The 26,425-nt window shown below is 33.5% G+C and overlaps 1 protein-coding gene across 7 annotated transcripts in view; it reads right to left on the minus strand.

The window, feature by feature from the left end:
• Positions 1-26,425, minus strand: part of KANSL1L (KAT8 regulatory NSL complex subunit 1 like) — a 131,643-nt gene that overhangs the window by 61,837 nt on the left and 43,381 nt on the right. For all 7 annotated transcript variants that reach the window (XM_030327729.1, XM_030327726.1, XM_030327731.1 and 4 more), the window contains 2 exons: positions 21,881-22,078; positions 17,975-18,096 (listed from right to left, as the gene is read on the minus strand). In XM_030327729.1, coding sequence (XP_030183589.1) covers positions 17,975-18,096; positions 21,881-22,078 — 320 coding nt within the window. The remainder of the gene's footprint in view (positions 1-17,974; positions 18,097-21,880; positions 22,079-26,425) is intronic.

The following is a 26,425-nucleotide window of genomic DNA, read 5'->3' on the forward strand; positions in this document are numbered from 1 at the left end:
TTTTGCATGTGGGTGAAATTACATAAGATTATTAGTCTGAAAAGGGCTAAAATCCCATACTGAAAATCATTAGTTGCTCTGAAATAAACACTACATACCATCTCCATGAATTCTGAAACAAACATGCATCCTACTATGTTTTAGGAACTTTTTAAAACTTCTGATGATATAGAAGCTACAACTATAAACTGAAATAGATCACACAAGCTACACATAAAAATAAGCAATATTAATGTCATCATTATGCTTCGTATTAATTTTTAAACATATTTAAATATTTTAAAAATCAGAATAGCAAGAGGAAGTTAATGCTCAATGCCACACAAATTTAATTTCATTTATACAGTATATTATATATAAAATAATTTTTTCAGGCACTACAATATACCAATTTCAACCTTGTTTATATAGACAGAAGCTAGTCAATTTAGTTTTTTATTTTTTTTAAGATTTTATTTTATTATTTTTTTTTATTATTTTTTTTTTTTTTTACATTTATTTTTGAGAAACAGTGAGACAAAGCGTGAACCGGGGAGGGGCAGAGAGAGTAGGAGACATAGAATCTGAAGCAGGCTTCAGGTTCTGAGCAAGCGGTTAGGACAGAGCCTGATGCGGGGCTCGAACCCACGAACTGTGAGATCGTGACCTGAGCCGAAGTCGGATGCTCAACCGACTGAGCCACCCAGGCGCCCCAAGATTTTATTTTTAAGTAATCTCTATACCCATCGTGGGGCTCGAACTCATGATCCTAAGATCAAGAGTTGCATGTGCTACAGAGTGAGCCAGCCAGGCACTCCAGTATTCTAATATCAACAAGTGAATGTGTTATGTGTTGGACTGCTAATCATCATGAAAGTTCTAAATATGCTATTTGGTTTAAGTAGAATTGGTGTTTAACAGTAAATATAAAATATTGTTTTTCTATAGTAGCACCATTAGTTTTCAATCATCTTTATGGCTGCTATAAAATATTAATAGCTTGTACATAAAAAGCAAGTAATTCAAAACTGCTTTACACGGTATTAACTCAGATATAAAGGTACCTGAATGGCTTTTGTTGGTGACACCAAAAAGAATTAAATATGAAATTTGGGGACTATCATACATTCAACAAATGCACTACTGGCCAAACCAGTTTAGGGAAAAGAGCTGATAATAATTATCTATTTCACTTTTAAAATCTTAACTTTAGTCTTCAGAGAGCCCTAGTCAAAAATGTCTTAAGTCCCAGTTTGTAAGCTTTCTAAAGATCTTCTGAGAAAGATTTAAGATATAACACTACTCTCAAATTAACAGGTCCAATCTCATATCCTGAAGTTATTTTCTGTAACAAGTGTATCAGCGGTCAGTCATAGTCTTCTCTTGAGAAACAGCCATGGAGTCAGGCTATCATGTCAAGGGTGAGCAGAAGGTATAGATGATAGGAATATCAAATTGGGCACAGGGCTGGCACAGAAGTGTCAGGTCAGGAAGAAGACAGGTTTCAGAAGCTGGTTGACTTAAGAAGTCATCAAGTCAGGATGCTAGGATCCAGGAAGGCAGGACACAAAAAGAGGTTCTTCTGGCAAGTTAGAAATACCTTTAGGCAGATAGGTATATTGGTTCCTTAAAAGAGACAGGTTCTGTAATATCTACAGAATATTAAGAGCTTTTATTCCAGGACCCTGACGCACTGTTAACCTGGCCCTCTATTTACAATTCTTTAGTTGTTAATGAGTCCTTAGTTCCCCTACCCACAGGAGACTTAGCCCTAAAGAAGGGAACCACAATCTCTTTATAGACTGACAGCAAACAGCTTTTGAACTGGCTAGAGGCTTACAGGTTGGGTTAAAGATAAACAGAAAACATGCCACTTGTTCACTAAATGTTGTTGTATTTTCAAGTTTCTCAAGTGACTGACACAATACCATCAAGGGGAAAAAAGTTTTGTTTTTTTAAATTAAGTATGTTCCTAGCTGTAGACAATTCTTCCTTAATGACTTTCAACACTCTCTGTTAAGCATCCTTGCAAAGTGTCATCAAAATTTATTCTTCTCGGGGTGCCTGGGTGGCTCAGTCTATTGAGCATCCAACTCCTGATTTCGGCTCAAGTCATGATCCTAGGGTCCTGGTATTGAGTCCTGCTTAGGATTTTCTCCCTCACTCTCTCTCTCTCTCTCCCTTCCTCCTTCCCTCCCTCTCCCCCTCTCCCCACTTGCATGCTCTCTAAAATTAAAAAAAAATTATCCTTCCCAAATAAATGGGGAAATGTACTGAAATTCAGAGATGTGAAATCTGTTTATTTCATAACTAATGTGTAAAACACATTATTCTCACCAAAGCTCATTTGGTACATAAACCAATTTTATAAATAATTAATGAGGTTATTGTAAAGGGTTATTATAAATTACTGATAAATTCAGTTATTTTCCACAGTGTTTTACATTAAAGAGAGAGTCAATCAATTAAACTCAATGAAAACCAGAACAAGAGAAAAATGAGGGAATTTGGAAGACAACAACCCTGCTCAAGTAACTCTATAACATAAAGCTTTTTTATCAGGAGATAATATCTAGTAATTAAGCATTACATAAGAATTTAAAACAAAGATATCATTAATAAACCAATAGAAGACATCATCATCACGTGACATTCTTAGAAAAAAAAAAAAAAGAGAGAGAGCTATTATAATATTGGGAGGAGGAGGAGGACATGGAGGCAAAATCCCAGGACAGGGGAAAAAAACATTTCAGTAAGAGAAGGCTTAATGTTCACACTGAGTTGTAGGTACACCCTGGGAACTCCAGAAACAAAGGATGCAATGGGTCACCATAAAGTACTGTCATGTTATAATTATCAAGACAATATCAATAAGTATTACTATACAATTATCACTGAACTTTTGAAATCACAAACTTATAAGTGGGATAGTAGCAGGTAAGGCAATAAATTATACTTCTGTAGATTTCCAACTGGAAGCTATGACTCAGAGAATAATAAAAATCCCTTTGGGGCACCTGGATGGCTCAGTCAGTTAAGTCTCTGACTTAAGCTCAGGCCATGATCTCACAGTTCCTGAGTTTGGGCCCGATATCAGGCTCTCTTTTGTCAGCACAGACTCGTCTGCAGATCCTCTCTCTCTCTCTCTCTCTCTCTCTCTCTCTCTCCCTCCCTCCCTCCCTCCCTCTCTCTCCTTCCCCCACTCACATGCACACTTGCTCTCTCCCTCTCTCAAAAATAAGAAAAAATCCCTCAAAGGATAGATCCTTTCTGTTTTCTAGGCAGATAGCATAATTTGGCTTTAAAATGAATTAAATAATTGAGAAGGGAGAACAGTGAGGGTGGGTTTACACCTTTCTCCATTTCCACCGTCACTCACTTCCCTAATCCAAGCTTGTGTCCAGAAATACTCCAATAGCTTCTAACTGGTCTCCTTCATCCACACTTTTCCCCCTTCAGTCCCTTGTATACCAATCTTGTAGGAAAACAAATCTTATCCTGCTATGCTCTTTCCAAAGACTAGGTCATCCCCTTTTGAGCTCTGATAGCACTGTTCACCTGTCCACCACAGCATTTTTCATGGTGATAATTTTGCATTCATTTGTATGATTATCTGATTAATGACTGTCTTGCTTTCTAGACTGTAAGTAGTACAGGGAGTGTGTCTGTTTTGTTACCCTTGTATCAGAAGTTCCTGATATTGTACCTTGCATACTGCAGATGCTCAATAAACACTTACTGAATGGAGAAATACATGTTTATCATTCCAGTTCTGTGCTTATATACGGTGCATGGACAACACACACTACACCTAAATAATCAGCTTAGTGAATGAGTAGACATTGAACACTTTAACCTAAGAGCCAAAATAAGTTCTAAACAGAAGGTTATGAGAGAGCTTTTATTAGAAAGATATATATATTCAGATGGCCTTGAGTTCTATTCTAAATCTCTCTTTGGTTTACAAAAGGTAGTTGTTGGTAGTAAAATATGACACATCTTATTTTATCTTATAGTCAAGTATGTCCAACATAAATTTATAAGAAAAAGATGATGAGAACTATAAGATGTTCTGATTTGTAAAAAGAAAAAGACATCAATCAAGTCTAAAAAATTTCTTCTCATCTAAAAAGTGCAAAATGACTGAGAGCTTTATCTAATAATTAGAAAGTTGTGAATTCACATTAACACTAATTTCTCTAATAGTTATTTAATGACTTCCTGAAATCACTGGTTTTCTATTAAAATCCTAGAAAATCTTGGCAGTTAATATATTTATGGATAATATATTGCATTCAATTTGCTTGTACAGAGTATAAATGGAAAACTTAAAGTCAATTTTAACAGTATATCCCTATACTTTCATTACTACAGGAACCAAAGGCCCAAAAGTCACTACCAAAATCATTTCCTGCTAATATTATGTACTTATCTCACAATAAATAAAACAATCTAAAGATATAGGGACACCTATTAGATTTTGGGTGTTATCTTGGTGGTAGTATTAACCGTAGCAACATCCTGCTGATAGCTGAATTTACTATCTTGTTTTCCCTTGATAGTATTTGGAGAAATGAATGCATCATATACTCAACTCAATGACATTCAGGATGGCATTAACCAATTTAAAATAAATTACATAAAACAGGGCTTACATAAACTTACTAAAATGGTTCACTAGGGGCATTACTTGTCTTCCAAGCAGCAAAAGTAAAACACCTCTCTCAAGTGACCAATGAATCAAGATCAAGATAACAGGCATTAATCTGGTACAGAGAAAACTGTCCTTTTGCCAGGTCATTTCCCCTACTCTAGGTATTAATTAGAAGAACTGTACCCCTTACTCAAAAATACAAGTCTCTTCAACTCTAGCAATAAGAAAATGTTTTGAAGTACAATGTAAAATAGCATTCTAATTAGATATATACCTATTCTCAAGAAATAAAGTATATCTTAATGCAGACATTAAAATGGAAAGGAAATATTTTAAGTAGAAAAAGCTTCAGATATAATGTTAAAATAACATCTAAAAGTGCTTCTAATAGAGATCAACTATGAAAATAATGTATAAAATGACAGAAAAGAAATACACTCTGAGCAATATGATTTCCACTTTTTCAATATTTTGTGAATTTTCCAATTTTCCTAAAATGAGCTTGTACTGTTTTCTAAACAAAAATATCATCTGGAAATCATTTTTTTTGTATTACAGACTTTTTTTAAAGATTAAAAAAAATCTTTTTTTAATGTGGATTTATTTTTGAGACAGAGAGAGAGAAAGAGAGACAGCGCGAGCAGGGGAGAGGCAGATAGAGGAGACAGAATCTGAAGCAGGCTCAAGGCTCTAAGCTGTCAGCACAGAGCCCAACACAAGACTCAAACCCACGAGCTGTGACATCATGACCTGAGCCAAACTCGGACGCTTAAGTGACTGAGCCACCCAGGCACCCACCCTTTAAGATTTTGTTTTTAAGTAATCTCTATACCCAATGTGGAGCTTGAACTTATAACCACGAGATCAAGAGCTGCATGCTTTCCCAACTGAGCCAGACAGGTGCCCTTGTATTAGAGAATTCTAATAGACTTTTAAATGACTACTTGAGAGTAAGAGACTTAGGAGATAATTACCAAATGTAATATGGATTTTGTTTCAATCCTGATTCATAAACCATATTTTACTAACCATAAAAAGATAATTTTGAAGGAAATCTGAATATGAATAGAAATTTCACGATAGCAGCACATTATGGCTAATAATATAAAAATAATAAGCAGATGATAATACCATGGTGGGTATGTTAAAAAGAAGAGTTGGTTAAAGAAATAAATACACATTAGTATCTATAAGTTAAAATAACAATCAATACAATTTGATTTTTAAAAATTCACAGAAAACAATGTGTCAGGAAGGGAAATAGCTGAAATGAATCAGGGAAATCTTGGGAATTTTTTTAAGTAAACTCTATCCCTGATGTGGGGCTTGAACTCACATCTCCAAGATCAAGAATCATATGCTCTACTGACTGAGCCAGCCAGGTACCCCAAAATCTTGGGAATTCTTAAACCTGGGGAATATGTGATTTCATTTTACTATGCTTTCTATATGTCAAACTTGTCCATAATAAAAGGTAGAGAGTAAAAGAGACAATTATAGTGCTATCTGCTATTTTTATCTCTGACTCAACTTCATGTGGTACTTTTTTTTTTTTTTTTTTTTTTTTTTAGTAATCTCTACATCTAAATATGGAGCTCAAACTCACAACCTGAGATCAAGAATCCCATATCCTACTGACTGAGCCAGCCAGGTGCCCCTCAAATAGTACTTTGGTTTTAAGGGGTTTTCTGACTTATTTATTGAGAGAGAGAGAGTAGGCGAGGGGCAGAGAGAGAGAGAGCATGAGGGTGTGAGCAGGGGAGGGGCAGAGAGAGAGCAGGAGAGAGAGAATCCCAAGCAGGCTCTGCAGTGGCAGCGAGCTGAAAGAGTCGGATGCTTAACCAACTAAAGCACCCAGGCACCTCTCAAGTGGTGCTTTTTAAAGCATTAAGCAAAGAGACTATGAAACCAATGTGGTGGTTATATTTTTGTGAGAATTGAGACCTAAAGTTTGTCAAACATCTCTAGCTAATATATAGTTTGGGAGATACGGTTCAGATTCTTCAATATAATCTCTTAGCTGTTTTTCTGACATGTAATTTGTTTTAAAGTTTGAAATGGAGACTTTCTGTTTTACTAATTACTATTTTTCATTTTAAAGGAAAATTTGGAAATAGAAAAAAGTTGAAAAAGAATTTCAAAATCCCATCATCTAAACACAAATACAGCTTTCATTAAAATTATAACCTTCAAGTCTTTTTTTCTATGAAATGTTCCTATACAATGGTTTTGGTATCCTGATTCTTCCACGTAACATTCCAAACTAAACATGTTACCATATGATTTTTTAAATACATGATATTCCATCCACTAGTTATAACACTATTTAAACATTCCCTATAACATTAAGTTTTAGACTTGAAGGTAAAAAGAAGACTTTTTACAAAAGAAAATAACTCCTACTGTCATTACTTAAAAAGCACAGCTGGGAAATTCTTTTCCTTATTGATGCCACACATTCTCTATAAAATCAGGTTTTAGAATTACAGGTAAGAAGGGGAAAGAAATGTTTTTACAAAAGAAAATAACTCCTACTGGCATTACTTAAAAAACACAGCTGGGAAATTTTATTTCCTTATTGATGCCACACATTCAGCTAATATGATAATGTGTTGCTCATATGAATCCAAAATTATGTTGAAAATATCAGCCTAGAATATGCAGCTAAGAGGGTTTTCTGGTGAGAAGTAACTATTGAAGATACTATAAGTATAAAAGGATTACTTTCTATGTAATTAGTTTGCCAGTTTTACTGCAGTTTTTCAATTATTATACCCAATTAGAAGGAATGGTTGCATTTCATGAGATAATTACCATTAGTGGAAATAAATAGCATGGCAATGATTCATTGGAATTTAATTTCATATCATGTTCTGGGTCTCATTAAGGCAAAAAGAAGCAACAATAACAATAATAAAAATCTAGACATTACTTCAAATAGAAATTCACTTTCTCAGAGATAATAATACCCCATGGGGTAAACAAGGATCCATTTACATTTTATCTTCATTTTCGAGTAGGAGATCTAAAAACTAGTAACTATCTCTGATGATGATAAAATGTAATGCTTCATTTGTTTGAAGACTCAATCTTTTCAGTTTTCTCAGTTCCTGGTGACTCATCTTAGACCCTGTTGCCAAGATGAGTAAAGCTAAAAAAAACAATTCTAACTTCTGGGAGATACTGCCATTAAATAAGAGGTGGGGATTGGCAATCAATGAATAAAAAGTGGGCAAACAGGTAGCCTGGAAAATAATTAACCAAGTGAATTTACTTTAGATATTGTGAGAGAACAGTTCAGTAGGATATTGTAAAAATGACCTGAAATGTCTTTTAAAAATTATATCAAACATTGAGCTAGTTCTACGTGATCCACTAAAAATTAATAAACAGAATAGTGGCCAACATTTAAAAATTCAAAACTTGAATTTCTTCTAACCTAATTATAAACAAAAATTATGATATAATGTGATATAAAGCTAGAATAAGTATGCCTTATTAGAAGAAATAAGTGAAGTGATAATAAAAATCTTCACTTATGAGATTACTTACTTGGCAACCCCAAGTAGCTAGAATATGGATGAAATCACAAAAGCTTTTTAAATAACAAAAAAACCTCACAGAAGTTCACTCCTGTTACTGTTAGGAGAGGCATTCTTTCTTACTAAGAAATGTCTCTTGTAGTATAAATCGTTCTACCACTTTGGTTATCTACTTTTCTGGTCCAGAGTTAAGTTAGATGAGAGGAAACAGAACTGCAGGAGATAACCATGAGAGCAATAACTAAAGCATCAATCTGACAATGGGGGAGAAAAGACAAATAAGTACAATTTTTTTTTTTTTGACAGAGAGAGAGAGAGAGAGAGCGCGAGCAGGGGAGGGGCAGAGAGAGGGAGACACAGAATCCAAAGCAGGCTCCAGGCTCTGAGCTGTCAGTACAGAACCCAATGTGGGGCTTGAACTCATAGACCAAGAGATCACGACCTGAGCCAAAGTCAGATGCTTAACAAACAGAGCCACCCAGGTGCCCCAGTACAAAAAATTTTTTTATGGAATGCTGATTACCTGCAAGAAATCTTGAAAGACATTTCATTCATTCAACGAACATCTATTCTGCCCATTATGTGACTCTCACTGATCTAGATGCTAGGAAAATAGCAGTTAATAACTCAGACTAAAAAAACTCCTGCTTTTATGGAGCTTATATTTTCTCATCCAAAAAGATAGACAATAAACAAGTAAAAAAAAAAACAAAAAAAATTAAAGCAAAACAATGTCACACTTGTTATTTCATTTGATCCTCACAACAATCCAGGAAGCAGACTTTTTTCTTTTGAATTGTGACTTAGAAAGTTGCCCAAGATCACAATGCTACCAAATGGCAGAGTTGGGATTGAGTCAGATTTGTCTGATTCCAAAGGTATATGCTTAATAATGAATTTTCTCATAGTAACCGATCAGAGTTTAAAATTATGCATTTATTTGAGTATTTGGTTGATGGCATTTTTCTTCAACTAGAGCCTATATTGTGAGGCCAGAAGCCACATGGATTTTTATTCAACACGTATCCCCAGTGCCCAATCCAATGCCTAGCACACTGAGGTCACACAGTAGATATTTTGTGAACTACTAAGTGAATTCTTTTACAGATATACAACTATTAATCTCCATAGTCCCTGAGAATGTGGTCATAGTCATGAGCCTGAGTTATCAAAGAAAAACTGAATTCACCACAGTGTCATCCAAGAAAGGCAATATGCAATAAATTTTACTTCAACAATTCTTGGCTTATTTGAAAGTTTCTAGTGTTTGAGTAGAATCCTCATTTCTCCCACTGTCCCGAGTACCTCTTTCATATTAACTTCTAGATTATGATTTTAAGTTATGTTGAATAATTTGTCTCTACTCACTATGTCTCTTGATATAAGCTAACATAAAATGACTACATCCAAAGCAAATCACAAAGTCATGTGACAAAAAGACACATTTTAGGCTGTGTTGAAATCTTTACATTTTTATTGTTCATTTGTTTCAAAAAAGAGTTCCTCAAAAATAAACACTTAATTGAAAAATATTAGTACTAGAAACTAGTTGTGTCCCAGTAAATTTAAAGAAATGAGCTATAAAGAGATTAACTGACTTGCTCAAGGTCACAAAATGTCTAAAACAAAAAGAATATATAAAAATGTATACTCTATACTCTCATAACCACAGGTTACCCCAAAAGAACTAAATTATAAAAAGCACTATTAACTAGTTAAAAATGAATACAAGTTAAAACTTTTTAAGGGGGGCAGGGAGAGATTAAATGTCCCAATATGATCTTTTGAGAAGGTATGTTTTATATAATCTGAGAATAAAACCCAACACTATGTTTACCCTGAATTTTTACACACTTGGTTCAATTACAGGGTACCATACCCACCAGGTAGACCAAAGGTAGGACAGCAACTTATATCTCCCCAAGAGACATGATGGAGAAACAGATGATATCTCTGATTTCCAGTATCTATATGATGAGTGTTCAGTAACAGGTGGCCCTACATATGCCTTAAAATCCTTATCATAACCAAGACCACTTTGAAGTACTCTTTTAAAAAAGTAAGGATAGTTTTAAATCAATAACTAGTATAATGCCAGGATATAAAAGACATAACAGACTACCTATAATTTTAATATACAGTTTTAACATATATAATATGTTCTTACATAAGAATATCAATGGTTAACATTATTTGGCTATTTCTTACATGCCAGGCATTGTTATAAGATTTCTGTATGTACTATCTTATTTACTTCTCATACAATCATGTACTATCTCTCAATATTTAACGTTTACTGCAAGACATACCTTTAATTCTCAATGATCTGTTTTGTGGTATACTACATTTTAATAGACTAACATGTACCTTTTAAGATAATATGATTGTAAAAATTGGGTAGGAGTGGGAACTGAATAAGGGCCAAATGTTGTTAAGATTTTATAAAATTTTTGGAGCAGAAAGAATGTAAATATTTAGGCACCATTATAACTTTTAAGAACTATAAAGTAAACATATATTATTTATCACAGTAAATCACTAAATTTCCTATCATTTTTAAGTGTACCTTTTGCCTGTATCTACATTCTGCAACTTCCTATTATTGTACTGCTATTATTAGGTCTGATATTTGAATTAACTTACACATTTCAGTTGAGTATGCACCTCAAAATTCACAAGTGCCTATAAAAGAACTTTTTGATCAGAGGGACAATTAAAAATACACTACAGCTACATGTCCTTTTTATGTTTTTTAGGCATTCTTCATCTGCTTTCCATAAGTATGTATGAATGCTTTCAGTTAAAAAGAATGGATATCCTAGATTAAGACAGATTTGACAGATAAAGGGCAAAGGTTATAAAATCAATTAACTGGATCATTCTCAGGGTAAATGTCCGACTTCAGCTCAGGTCATGATCTCATGGTTCACAGGTTTGAACCCTGCATCGGGCTGTGTGTTGACAGCTCAGAGCCTGGAGCCTGCTTCAGATTCTGTGTCCCCGTCTCTCTCTCCTCCTTCCCCACTCGTATTCTCTCTCTCTGTCTCAAAAATAATAAACATTAAAACAATTTTTAATTGTTTTTTTAAACCTATTATGGCCACTGTGTTTTCTATTTATCATTTTTAAAGTGTATAATTTGTACCCTATTTTTCTGAACTTATTGATTGTGAAATATGTTACCTATAGATAAAAACATAAAATGTTTATCTTATGTTTGACTTATTAATATGAAGCAATGCCTCACCTACTCCTCTCTATTCCTCCTACTCCTGTCCCATAATCGTCACTCAGGCCAAGAAATGGAACATTACTGGCACCTATGAAGCCTCCTCCCCACCACGTGGACTTCCTCTTCATATTTAGCATAGAAAGATAAAAAGTTAAATCAAAATCAGTACTTTTACCAGTGCCCTGAATAATTCAAGGACTTGAGCACAACTTCAAACCATTTTCTTCCTCCTGACCTACATGCTATTGTTGCCACAGATTTTTTTTTTCTTTTTGGCCCCACTAGACATGTTTTACTACTGTTTGTTTAAATATACCCATATAATTATTTACCATTTCATTTGTTCTTCATTGTCTCTTGCATCTCCAATTACTCCTCTAGTATCATCACTTTCCACTGCCTGACGCACACCATGGTTATCATTATAATTAGAATTTACTAGTGACATACTCTTCAGTTTTGATTTGTCTGAGAACATTTGTGTTTCACACTCAGGCTTTCAAGATGTTTTCTCTGGGTATAGAATTTCTAGGCTGGCAGTTTTCTTTCAACTCACTGAAGATCCCCTTCCACTGCACTGTGGCTCTTATTCTTGAGAAGTCAGCTGTTAGTCCAACTGTGGCTTCAGTTAAGGTGATATCTTCCTCCTTCCCCCCTCCATTATTGCTTTCAAATGTTCCATTTGTCTTTGTTTTTTCCCCATTTCCTCTGTTTCTATGGACAGATTTTTTTTTTTTTTTTATTTGTCCTGCTCAAGAATCTGTGTTTGGCTTCCTGAATTTGGTGTCATTCATCAGATCAGGTAATTTTTCAACCAAAACCTCTTCAAATATTGCTTCTGCTCCATTCTCTATCTCATCTTCAGGTCTCCATTTAAGACTTACTCAATATGTTTCACTTGTTTAAATGACTCTTTGTTATTTCCCACAGTTTTGTCTCTTTTCCTACAATCTGGAATTTTTCTTCTAATCTATCTTCTGTTATATGTTCTCTCTTCAATTGTGTCAATGTTGCCAAACTTACTAATTTTTTTTAATTTTTTAAATATTTATCTTTGAGAGAGAGAGACACAGAGAGACATAGAGAGAGACAGAGAGAGACAGAGAGGGAGCAGGGGAGGGGCAGAGAGAGAGGAGACATAGAATCCTCTGGGATTCCAGGTTCTGGGTTCCAGGTTCTGAGCTGTCAACACAGAGCCCAATGTGGGGCTCAAACCCACGAGCCATGAGATCAAGAGCTGAGCTGAAGTTGGATTTTTAGCCGACTGAGCCACCCAGGTTCCCCAAACTTACTTAGTTCTTTAATTTCAGTATTTTTCAGAAGTTTTATTTGGACCTCTTTCAAATGTGCTACATAACTTTTATAGTTTCTTCCCTGCAGATATTTTCAAGCCTATCTTTTATTTCTAAAATCAGAAGCAGCACTATTTTCTAAAAATTATCAGGGTTTAATAATTCTGGTATCTGAGAACTTTGTAATCTGTTTTTGCTGTTATTTTCCTTATTCTTACTCCTACTGATGTCCTTACATATTTGATTATATTTAACTGTGTGCTGATCACTGCCTTGAAAAATTATTCCTAAGGATTTTCTAGGGCTAAGAAAGAAGGTGTCTTCTTCCAGTGAAGAAGTGAACCTACAATTGCCTCTGCCATCTACCTTGTAGTATGGCCCATTCCAAAACCATTTTAAACTAGGGATTCCTTGGATCACTCATTAATACAGATTTGAACTAAAAATCAATGTGCAAGTCCCCACCATGGTCAGGCTATCTCAAAGACAGATAAGTTTCGTTTTGTTTCTGTTCTGCTCGGGACCAGGGCAACTCTCCCCCATGGTGCCCTATGTGGGGAAGGGGAAACAGTTTTCTTCCTGAGTTACATTTACTCTGAGGCTGTAAACCATGGAGGAAGATTTCATCTCCCTATCAGAGGCAAGGTTTTGATTTATCTTCCTCTCACCCCACAAGCTATTAAAACTTCACTTGATTTTTGATTTGGCTTTGATTTCTCTTTATCCCTCCACAAAGCTATCAAAACTCAATTTTGTCAGAATTTGTCCTCAGACAATAGTAGATGCTGAGCTTTGCTTACTTTTCTGGTTTCTTGCTTTTTCTTAGCTTTTGGCTTAGAAATATCATTAACATTCACTAATTTCTCATTTTCAAAATACCTAATAAAATATTCTTATTCAATCCAACAATTCCACCTCTGGATATATGTCCAAAAAATTAAAAAGCAAGGACTCAAATGAAAACGAAAAAAAAAAAAAAAAAGGCAAGGACTCAAACACACATTTCTATACTCATGTTCATAGCAGCATTATTCCCAATAGCCAAAAGGTGCAAGCAACCCATATGTTCACCCAGATATCAATGGACTAAAAAAAAAGTATTCTATACATAAAATAGAATATTATTCAATCTTAAAAAGGGAATGTTGACACATGTCACAATATGGATGAATCTTGATGACCTTATGCTAAATGAAATCACCCAGTCACAAAAGGACAAATATTGTAGGACTACGTGAGATATCCAAAGTAGTCAAATTCACAGAGACACAAAGCAGAGTGGTGGTTGCCAAGGAATGGAAAGAAGGAAGAATGGGATGTTACTCTTTAATGGGTATGGAGTTTCAGTTCAGAAAGATGAAAAAAAAGTTCTGGAGATGGATGATGGTGATTGTTGCACAACAATGAATGTACTTAACTGCCATTAAACATAAAAATGGTTGCAATGGTAAATTCTATGTTGTATACATTTTATTAGGATTTTATTTTTTAATTATTTTTAATGTTTATTTTTGAGACAGAGAGAGAGACAGAGACCGAGACAGAGTGCGAGCTGGGGAGGGGCAGAGAGAGAGGGAGACACAGAATCCCAAGCAGGATCCAGGCTCTCTCTGAGCTGTCAGCATAGAGCCCGACACAGGGCTCGAACTCACAGACCTCCAGATCACAACCTGAGCTGAAGTTGGATGCTTAACTGACTGAGCCACCCAGGTGCCCCTGTTTTATCGGGATTTTAAAAGTTCTTATTCAAATGATTAATTTTCTTACCTTCGCATTTACTGAAATACATAAAATGAATAGTATTTATATGCTTAAAAGGGACATCTTCAGAAAGTACTTTCTAGTTAAGTGTCAAGTTTGAATAACATTAAACTAATTAAGTCCTTATTCGTGAAAACCTTTGAGTTTTAAAGATTTTTTTTTTCACATTTTACATGTGAAGAAAAAAATAACAACAATGCTGAAAAATGACAAAGATGTAAGAACTAAATTTAGGCCTCATTCGGCATTTATTTACTTCCAGGATCAAAAGGCTCATAAATAGATAAATTTCACCTTCCTTCAATACAGATATCTTTAAACCAAAGTTTTTTTCATATATTACTGTAATATAAAATTGTGTGTCCAATTAATTTTCTAAATCTATGGTAATATTCTCAAATGTGAGTACTAAAATAATCTGTTAAATTTATAGAATTTCACTATTATGCATTTGCTTATTTTATAAAAAGTTCAATTACAGACTGCTTTTAAATCCTTACTAGTTCTACAAATATCAGTTAAGTATCTTTTGCAATATAGCTAAAGGGTTAACAAAAAAAAAGAAAACAACTTAGAAACCACAAAACATCATTCTCCAGGGGTAGGCTGTTCATGCTACAAAAAAAGGAGGAGGGGCAGAAAGGGAAATGAAGAGAAGAGAAATGTTTGGTCAATGTCTATCCAAACCTTTACCTAACTCCTATAGCTTCCTTTGCCACTCTTGGCTAGTCACTTTATATAAACAACTGTGACTTCATCCGTTTTAATCTCTGTCATGCCACTCTCTAGGAACACATGTATTTCCACCTGTTTAAAGGCCCCTCCATAACTTTATGATATGTATTCCTATAGTTACCATCTCTAGCTCTTTTCCTTCATTTTAATAAAGATACTTACATTTCTTCCATTTTAAAAACAAAATACCTTTCTTGACCTTGTACATCCATTTTATTTTGGCCTTTACAGCAAGCAATTTTGAAAATGTAACCTTGACTCCACTGTAGTTCATCTCCAATTCTCTTACTAGCTCACGCTTGTCTCTCTCCATCATGCCACTACACTGCTTGTGCTAAGGTCTCAATTTGTAACTGACAAAGCCAAGAGACATTTTTTAGTACCTCCCTTTGGCATGTGAGACAACAATCACAAACCCTCAAAACTTTCTACTTTTCCTTCAGAGTTATTACTCTGTTATCTGCAATATGTTCCAGTTTCTGTGTTCCTGGTTAAATAGACTTGTATATTATGGAATATATTTATCACAAACAGAATTTTTACAAAAAATTTAATGAAACCAGAAGTATCCCCCAAATCTTTTGTTTCACACAGCAGTTTGCTGGTTATGTGGTAACAAAGCACTTAAAAACAGTTAATAAACTTAAACATAAATTATACATTTTAAACAAAATCTCTAATATTCTAAATTTGCCTACTTTTTCTTTAAATGAAAGGTGGCTATATTACATTTTCTAGCAAATGTTATAAAATCTTTTCTTCACAAGAAATGTATTTTGACAACAAATGTGAGAATGCTTTTTGAAAGGAACTCATGTTATATAGAAAGCATTTTGAAAAAATGCTGATTATTGCCAAAAATAAATGAATTAGTAAAATTAATAAAACTAATGAAAACACTTACATATCAGCATACTTCAAAAAGTTGGAGAGCAAACTTTAATCTGGTCTTAAATCTAGCAAACAAAGAATTTAAGTAGATTTTGAACCTGTTATAAACTTTTTTTTTTCCTTTTTTTTTAGTTTTCCCCCCAGGCCCCTTCCTAAACTTTCAAAAACAAACTTTCCAATTAATTTGTAGGAATAAATACCTGAGATCAGGAAAGATGGCAATTACTAGCAGATGTCAACAAGAACCTCTGAACTATTAGTAGACAGAATTGAAAAAGTATCATGATTTAGTAAATAAAGCCCATGTTATACCTCTTTCATTTGGAACCATGTTATCTTTATGAGCTATCTTTTCAACTATGACAGCTATTAAAATCAAATATTCAAACAACTTCACACAATTCCTTTATTATTACATATTTTAAATTATTATGTTTCACCTATGAGACTGCAAGTTAGCTAAAAGTGGAGACTGTCTTCTTCATCTTTGTAACCTAGAACTTTGACTATATGACATACAGCAAATAGTTATGCAATATGCTGTGTGAATGAATAATGAAAAATATAGGCAAGTACATTAAAATGAAAATATGTACACACATGCATATTTATGTAATAGTGTAATACCTGGTTAGGTAAACAAGTGTTACCTAAAACGGGCATGGCCACAAATCACAATGTTTGCACACCAATTTAATGGTATTTAATGGCTCAACTTGTAATTATGACTTTCTTTTTGTTTGTGTAATTATGACTTCCTTAATTAGCATATGTTTTCATAAATGAAGATATCAGAGTTGTCCTACACAATATGTGAGAATCTGCTTTCAAAGTGAATCATCAGTGATATAAAGAATGAATATATAAAATCAACAAAAATAAAGTGAAACCAACAGAAGAACTTTTTCCGTAACACAACAATGAATAAAAGACTCAGCACAAATGAAATAGTGAAAGTATCAAAACTTAGATTTTCAAAATAACAAATTAGAAATAAAACCCAAATAACACTATATTTAAGATTCAGTTTATATCCACTAATCTCATTAAGAATGTGATAGCTACTCTGCATCATTTTTACCATGGTACAAATGTTTCTTTCATGCCATATTAAACAAAATTTAACAATAAATCATATAATTATTAATATAAATATTTCCCAATACTAAATTATACTCAGTCCTCTATGGTAGTTAAAGGAGCCCACATTACAATTTTATTTGAAAAAAATTAGATGTTCACACAAAATAATATTCTATTAGCATCTTTAATTCTAATTGAATCTTTAAAAGAGAAAAATAAGGAAAATAAAAGAGAACAAAAGCTGTTCCCAAAAAAGAATTATGATCCCATATATATGTAATTGTGTATCTGCTGATAAACGTAATAAATTGCTAATGATTACAGGAATTTTTATATTAACTACATTCAGAAAAAATTTTTTTCCTTATAAAAGCTGAGATACAGATTAAGTGAAACTTAAACTGAATTTTGCGGATGAAATCTATCCATCTTCTGTGTCCAAAATATATCTAGCGTCTTTTTTCTTAAAATGCATTGAAAAGGCCATATAGAGCTACAGAATAGAAAATGTACAAAATGGAACGTGTGTTAAATAAAGCAGTACTTCTTTAACAAAGGGTATCGCAGTTTTTCTTTTTCAGAAACATTAAACATCCTGGAAAACTTTCTCCCTCGTTCTAAGGTTTACAGTAATCTTAATTATGTAAGTTTGATGCTATCTAAAAATGTATCCATGTTCTATTGATTGTACTCTAATAGTGCTTAAGAAGAAAAAAGCAGCTATACTACTTAAAAGATCAAAAATAAAATAAAATAAAATCACCAAAGTCAAATTTAGAAACCAAACTATCTCACTGATACCTACCTCCTGGAAATGCCATTCGCTAGACATTTATGGCTACAGGATTTGGAGGATAGGGGTGATGAAGTTGGGGACAAGTTGAGAGGGGCAATCAGACTGTTGATGATTTCCGTCAACTGTGCACTCTGCAAGAAAACAAGTAACCTTTTACTACTGCTAAGCAAGACATGTGAGTTAAGTCTCACACCTTTAGCACCTACTAAATGCTTGACTTTTCATGAAACAAGTAAATGCTTGTATTTTAGTAAATATTTTAATCTCCAAAGATGATTTATGTCACTACTAATTTTTTCCATTTATTATAAGTATGTTCACATTTTAAAGTAGTCCTTTACCATATCCATTTTTGTTACAGGTCATTTATCTACTCTTCCTATCCTCTTAAAACATTTGAATTTAGCTAATAGCATCTACAAAATATTTCCTTTGAGGCAGCCAAGTTAATAATAACAAAGTCATAGCTATAATTTATGAAGTGCCTACTATGTGCCAGGCACTATACAAAGCACTAAACAGATTATTTCTAATCTTTACAATTAACCTGCAAAGTAATTAGTATTAGAACTACTGATATTACTATTAAAATCAACTACAGCTGAGGAAATTGAAGCTTGAGCAAGGATTATAAAGTTGGTAAGAAATTCAGGCTTGAATCCAATGCCACACTGTTTCTCAATATTTTTCCTAATTCAAAAATATCAGGGTTTTTTTAGGTACTCCAAATTTTCATTGACCCTTACTCCAAATTTAAATATACATAATCTATTTGTAATATGTAATAAATATTAAATTATCCTAAAACGATAACCTACAACAATTACAATAAACATAGGCCACGTCAGTGGAAACAGTACGTTTCTACAGAAGAATGACAACTATTTTCATTACATATGTAATCTGTGTTTATTGTAGAAAAAGGGAAAGTATAGAGGGGCTTAAAAAGGGAAAAGAAAGTCTCTTGCATTCATATTTCACAGAGTAAAAACACTGCTAATATCTTGGTATATATCCATCCCTCTAGACTAAGTTTTCTGAGTATATGTGAGTAAATACAACACGCATACACACACACACACAGTTCTAATTTAATCGTGTCACATCAATTTTCTAAAACCTGGTTTTCTCACTTACTAATGTATGATTTTATTGTTTTAAATATGTAGACCTGTGTCACCATTTTTATTAACTGAAAGATATTCCATTATAAAATAGAGGGGCACATAAAATAATTATTTTAAATTTTTCATTTGTATGAAACTAATAACATACTATTAGAAATAATGAGACTAAAGAATATAATAGAACTAAATCTAATATTTGAATTCTTCAAAAAATCTTTGAAAAGGACCCTGAAAATTTTTTACCATTTATTTTCTTAAAAAGTAATACATACCAAATGACTTCATTTTAAAAATTATCACTCATTTTTCAATTAAAGCTCATTTTCAAAATCATTACAAATACAGTCTTTATCCACTTGGTAAGCATTCATTAGTTTAGTCATACAAAGAAATTTATAAAGTATCCCATATTTTTCAGTCCAAAACACTGATACACTCTTTTCAATGTTCCACTGCCAAAAATATCATTAAAAATCTTCTAAGCCCCCTGGAGGTAACCGGTTAGGTACGTGTGAATAATTGGCTCAAAAGAACATTATAACAACCAACTCAATCCAGCCTGATAAAAATCACAAATATCTGAGTCCATGTTTGGGATAAGAAATTCATAATAAAAATGAGAAAAAAGTAAAATTAGGAGAGGCATAATTTAAACTCTTAAGATAAAAACTAATCAACTCAAAGTTAAAACACTTACTAGCTATTGCATAACAAGGTTCTTAATGTAAATACACCAGTTTGAAATTTAAATTACCTAAAGTTCTAAAATAAAGTTACCTTTTAATTTATGAATAAAATACATTATCTAATAATGCAAGTATACATTAATACTATAGACCAGTAAGTTGCTTTTTAAAACTCATATCAGTGTACAACTTAATAGTGCCTTTAGTATTTTAATTGCCAACTCTTTCATTGTTTTGAGATACATAAATAAATTTTGTTTGGGAAGCGAACATTTCTCTAATAAAATTAATTCAGGTAAGTCATCAATACCGGATCTATATTCAAGGTCCACTATAGTCAACAAACAGTTATATACCAACAGGTTATCTTAAGAAAAATGTGTGTAGTATCAGGGTTGCCAGGCCTGCCACTTAATTCTCATCCCTCTTCAGCAGCATTTGTAAACAATTTTTTAATTGACTACGAAAACATTATTAGCATATGTTTCAAGAGCAAATGACCTGTTTATAGGCAATTTACTAATGACCTCTACAAGAGATTGCTGGTGTCCCTTTCTGTATCCTTTTGCTCTACTCTTCCTATACCTAAAGCCATTACCATTGTTCTCACAACTCCCGGTTCCCTTCTCTTCCAAAGCCTCTGGCAATCCTGTCAGCAATGGGACCAAAAATAAACATGTGATACCCAGGGTCAACTTCATGGGTGAGCAACCTGAGCAGTCACACAAGGCTGCACTCAGAAGGGTGCCATGCTTGCTTAATGCCCTGCTGCTACTGACTTAAAACTCTTCAAAATTGTTTTTAACAAAGAGCTATGTGATTTCATTTCTCACTAGACCCTGTAAATTAGCCCATTCTGATATTAATAACTCAGGTCTAACAAAACAAATTGGTGCTAACAAGGAGAAAAAAAAATATTAAAAGAATCTCTTTTCAAAGGATAAATAATGAACTACAGGTAAAAAAAAAAAAAATAAAAACGAAAACAAAAAAAACAGAAGACCTGACTGACCAAGCAAGTACATTATTCTGGAGTGAGAAATAATTAGGGCCAAACTGAAAGGGTAGTGTAGTGATCCTATGGGATGAGAGAGAAAAGAGAGTAAAGTGGGAACATAAGCAACACTACTGAAAACACCACCTATCTGGTAAAGTGCATTCCAATTTAATATCAGATGATTATAAAATAACTTTCTGAATTACAAAATAGTCATAAAAGTAGTTTGATGATGCAATTCTGCAATTAAGGAAAACTCCAGGCAACTGTAAATGCAACAAATATGGGGGAAGAGGCGTTGCACCATACCCTGATTTACCGGAAATAAAACAGTAGTAACCTAATACTAAATTATTTCACAATATATGTCAGAAAAACTTAGAAAAATTAGATGTGGGCAGGCATGAATCCACATTATCCACTGGAACAAGGTAATCATGCAGCTGTGATCCCAACTGGGTCGATTCCAGCAGATTCAGATCAGCTGCAAGTTAACAAACTCCTAGAAAGTCAGGTTTGTTCAAAAGCCACCAATGTCTAAATAAAAATAAATGGTATGATTTTAAAGGATAGATACAGGAAAAAATAATTAGACTTCTAGAGTCAACCATAATAGAATTTAAATATCAGGAAAGGCTTTAGAATCAAAGTAATTTGTTAGGGGCTAATTTGCCATTTATTTCCATGACCTTTTTTAAATAAAGGAACTCATATTCTGATATCTTTCATTAAAAATCTCTATCAATAAATTGATCAAACAACTATTCAGATTCAGATCTATTAAGTGGTATCACTCCTCTTTCCCCAGGAAAGAAAAGTCCAATGATGAGCAATTTTGTTAGAAAAAAAGATTTTCCAATCCTTGCATAAATGAGTTGTCCTATGGCTATGTACTAATACTTTGTATACAATATGTAAATAATCTTAATTCTATCAATATTATGAGAGACCAGTCACATACTAAATATTTTAACTATATTTAATGTCAAATGGCAAACTTTAATAACCAAGATCCCAAGCAGACACACAGGTTTATTTGAAGAGTTCATAAAATTGATTAAAAGTCATTTCGTGCCACTCCCATCTTACTCTTACTTCACATTACCTGTTTTTCTATGTTGCGAAGAAGAAGTGTAGGACTACTTGGTGACATTTCAAAATCTTGTTCTGGTAAAGGATCTTGACTCTCTTGGGGAATCTGGGGATTCCCTGTCGTATTTAATGAAGCCGCTTGGTCAGCAAATTGTATTTGTTTTTTCAGAATGTCTTTTGGAAGCTGACATTCTTCTAGGATCACTATCCCCTAGGCAAACAGCAATTAAAGAGTTGAAATGAAAACAAACTGACTGCTAAATCAATTTTAATGTTACAATGCACATGAAACCATGCTTCTCATTATTGCTTGGAAATCAGAAAGCACACTTGAAAGTACAGTCTAACTGTAAAAACTTGGCTGATTTAAAACATGTGTAGCTAAAATAAAACGTATGTCTTAAGGGTTAGGTTTGTGAAATATTGTCATAAATTGTATACATGCAATTATTTTTCCTTTTATTGGTTTTAGTTATTAGCAGTAAAAAGCATGACACATTTAAAATAAAGGCTTATACATAGAATGTGAATATTTCACGCTGAAATTTGGAACACTTCCTGATACAGTCTTTGAGTATTTTGGTAGCTAGCATTTCCATTTGAGTTTTATATTTGAGTACTCCCAGCTTCATAAATTAAAGTACCAAACTTACAAGCATCCAAACAACATTCTGACTTTGTACTAACTTCTTTCCGAGCACTCTAAGGAGTTCCAACTCTGCTGCTGCCAGCAAGCAACAAAGGGCAGGACTGCACTATTGAGAAAAAGTACTCTCGAGGCCACACTAGTGCTTACTAGGTAGATGAGTTAATAATACAGACACAAGTTTTCAACTGTGCTGCGGTATTTTCTGAAATGTAAGAAACTAGAAGAAAGAGTAGGGATCTAGCTGCCTCTGTCCTCCCTGCCTACCATTCACACACACACGTATACTTACTCACAACTGGCTTGCTAAATATTCTCCCATATTCCCCAGATTCTTCACTCCAACTGTTCTCACCCTTAGGCCCCTCAATGGCAATGAAGACAGAAGAGAAAGGGGAAAAAGAATGCACAGAGATGATCTCAACAGTTTCATAATCAGTTCTCACCGTAAAACTTTTTCCCTCCCTACCGCTTCTACCACTTCCCCCCCCCTGCAAAGAATAATATATATTTTCACATAATGTATAAATGTGTGTATATGGTTGTATATATGTATACTTGTATATTAATGGTTGTATACACACACACACAAAGAAACACACACACATATGTGGTTGTTTTGCAAAATGCCAATAAGCTCCTAATAGGCCAGTTAGATAAGTATTAAATGGCTATGTGGCTGAAATATTCTTGTAATGAAAAGCCAACTAAAACACTAATATAAGTACAGTAGTTCATGATGGAAATTAAAAAAAAAACTATATAAGCCAGCTTATATCATGTATAAGTGCTATTTATAGGATGGAAACAGCCTATAAATTACAATGTTATATATGGATAGTTTCAATTTACACCTTAATTTGGAGCATATATCACTGTAGCATGAACACATTCAGGTATGGTATCAAACATACATTTTATTATTTTGTAGCAATATATTACCACCGACGTGTGGTAAAAGTAACAAGTAAGTTATTATCATTATTTTTAAACTACACTTCCAACAGTGCTAGTAACTTTTACAAAGAGAAGGAGATCCAGTTGTTGATCCCATCTCAATAACTATTGTCCTAGAATGCACAGATATGGCTATCAAGAAATCTGAAGAAATATATTTTTTAAAAATTTTTGTTTCATTTGGTATTTTTAAAGTTAAAGTAGACTTGATAGAGGATCATCAATCTCAAAAGCTCTTGACTGAAAGTATCTGAAATGTCATTCAAAATTTGTAAAAGCGTCTCTCTCACCAGATTTTTCAACAGTATCTGCTTGTAAAACAAATACAAATTTTCATCATATCAATGTAGCTATAATTCCCATTGGTTTGATTATTTTATGAGCCAGGCTGCTGTGAATTAGCCTGTTTTCATAACCCTTACTAATAATCTTGTACATATGGAAAAACTGATCCTGAATTTCAAAAGATCAATTTTTGAAACTTTAGAATACTACCTATTTAGAAGTAGGAAACTTGCTACAATTAGTTCAATGAAAAGTAATATTTTAAAAATTCAACCAGGAAGACATCTGTAATAAGGTCATAATCTATTGTTTTCCCCCTTAAACTGTTGCCCTGGACAAAACTCTCACAATGGCCGAGAATAGAGTAAAAAGGGAAGAAGATTATATCCTTTGAAGACACTACAGAGATAGTTTCAGTTCTTAAAAATCAGGAAAAGAATACAGGTGTGTTGGGTCACCATGATGTACACTTAAATATCTTAAAATTTTATTTGTCAATCATACCTGAATAAAGCTGAATTTTTAAAAAACTCAGAAAAAGAATAGTCTAATCATAGAGAAAACAAGGTAAATAACAAAGATATGAAATGTTTTAGTGGGATGAGTTGCAATGACTGAGACCCATGAAAACTCTAGCATAAGATGAAAGCAAGTCAACCTCACCAGAAGACAACTATTCCTGATATGAACACTTGAAGAGATCCTTACCCAGCAACTAGGTTTAGTGAAAAAATAATTAATTGCTTCAACATCATCATCAGTATTTATATAAAGTCATGAAAGCTAAGATTTTAAAAAAATTTAAATGAAAAATTTTAAATACACAAAATTACAATGTAAAATATAGATAACAAACGAAATCTAAAAGAGAAAACATTTAATATAGGCTAACCAACTTCTCAACCAAGAAAAACTATTTTAATTTTTTTCTGAAAGTGATGAGAAGCTACTGTCTTAGTGAAAGCTGAAGCAAAGAAAAGGAGAAACATGGAAGTTGTAATGTGTTGACAAAGTGTTGGAAGAACAAGGAAGGAATGTTGCTAACATGTGCTTTCTTCTTTCTAAAAATTTAGCAAAAGTTAGACTACCCCCAGTGTGTCAAAGAAGAGGTAAATGGCAGCTTAAAGACCTAAAATGTGGGGCGCCTGGGTGGCTCAGTCGGTTGGGCGTCCAACTTCGGCTCAGGTGGTGATCTTGCAGTCTGTGAGTTCAAGGCCCGCGTCGGGCTCTGTGCTGACAGCTCAGAGCCTGAAGCCTGTTTCAGATTCTGTGTCTCCCTTTCTCTGACCCTCCCCCGTTCATGCTCTGTCTCTCTCTGTCTCAAAAATAAATAAAAGTTAAAAAAAAAAAAAGACCTAAAATGTTTAGATCTACTAGATCTCAGTGTTTCCTGACCTGTTTAAACAGGATATTTACAAAAGAACATCTCTAGATCTCTTTCCCCTCCCCTTATCTCTAATTTAACTAAGAAAGGATTTTTTTTCACTTTCAAGGTAAGTTAAATAGAAAGTTCCTTCAAGATAACTTAGCCACATGCTTCTCAATTTTTTAATTACAGTAATTCAAGAAGCCAGAAGAGCAAAGAAAGTGCAGTTTTCTCTATTCAGTATAATAATTTAACTACACTACACATAAATAAGCAACTACACACCTTGATTTCCAAGAAATGTAAGAAGAAACTATTAAAAGAAATATTGTAGTGACTTTTCCATAAAGTAAACATAACGTGATCCTTAAGAAAACAAAGGGCCAGATACACATCTAGCCTGAACTAAGAAAAATATAAATTATTAGTGGGAAGTTTAGATTTCTTTCCTAAAAATAATTTATCCCAATAGATGACATAATCAAAATTTAAAAATGTTTAAACAAGTATATAGCACTGTTTAGAACACACAAAACATTAAAACACCAATGAACCAGACTATGTAGATTCAAGTATGAAACTTAGTAATCAATTTTACTAGGAATCTACTTTCTTGGAAATTTCCTAATCGGTTTAAACTTGACTTGTTCTAAGAACTCTATTTACTATAAAAATGCCTGTGATATTATTTCCTTTAAAGAAAATGATCAGAAAGGATAAATTATCTGGTAATCTGAAAGAATTGGGAAATTACTGAAGGTTTCGGTGAAGACAGTTAAGAAACAGTAACGACTTCCATCAGGAAACTATTCTTGAACAAAATTCTCCCAAATCCAACACAGAGAACAGGTAAGCCTAAGGGTTTAAAGTCTATCCTCCTATTCACCTTCCTACAGACAATCGACAAATTATGCAAGGAATTCAATAACATTCATTCATTCATTCCTAGTTTCCTCTCCCATCCTTGCGCAACTCATACTTTCTGCTCCTTTGAATTTTCATTCTACTTTGTAAATTCCAAAACATATCATGTTGTTTCATGCCATCAGACCTTCAAGGAATGCTCTTTTCCAGTTCCATTGGTTCAAGCAAACTATTTATCCTCCAAAACCATACTGAGGCATCACCTCTTTGCTGATGTTTTCTCTGACCTGCTAACCCCTAAATAAGAGTTATGCATTCTCTCTATGGCACTTCTATATCTTATTAAAAACCTGTATCAGTGCACATATTACCTTATATTGCAATTAATTATTTACATGGTCTCTCTCCCCTACCAGAATAGTACCTAAAACTTACTAATC

The sequence above is a fragment of the Lynx canadensis genome, chromosome C1 (genome assembly GCF_007474595.2).
Source record: "Lynx canadensis isolate LIC74 chromosome C1, mLynCan4.pri.v2, whole genome shotgun sequence".
NCBI classification, from domain to species: domain Eukaryota; kingdom Metazoa; phylum Chordata; class Mammalia; order Carnivora; family Felidae; genus Lynx; species Lynx canadensis.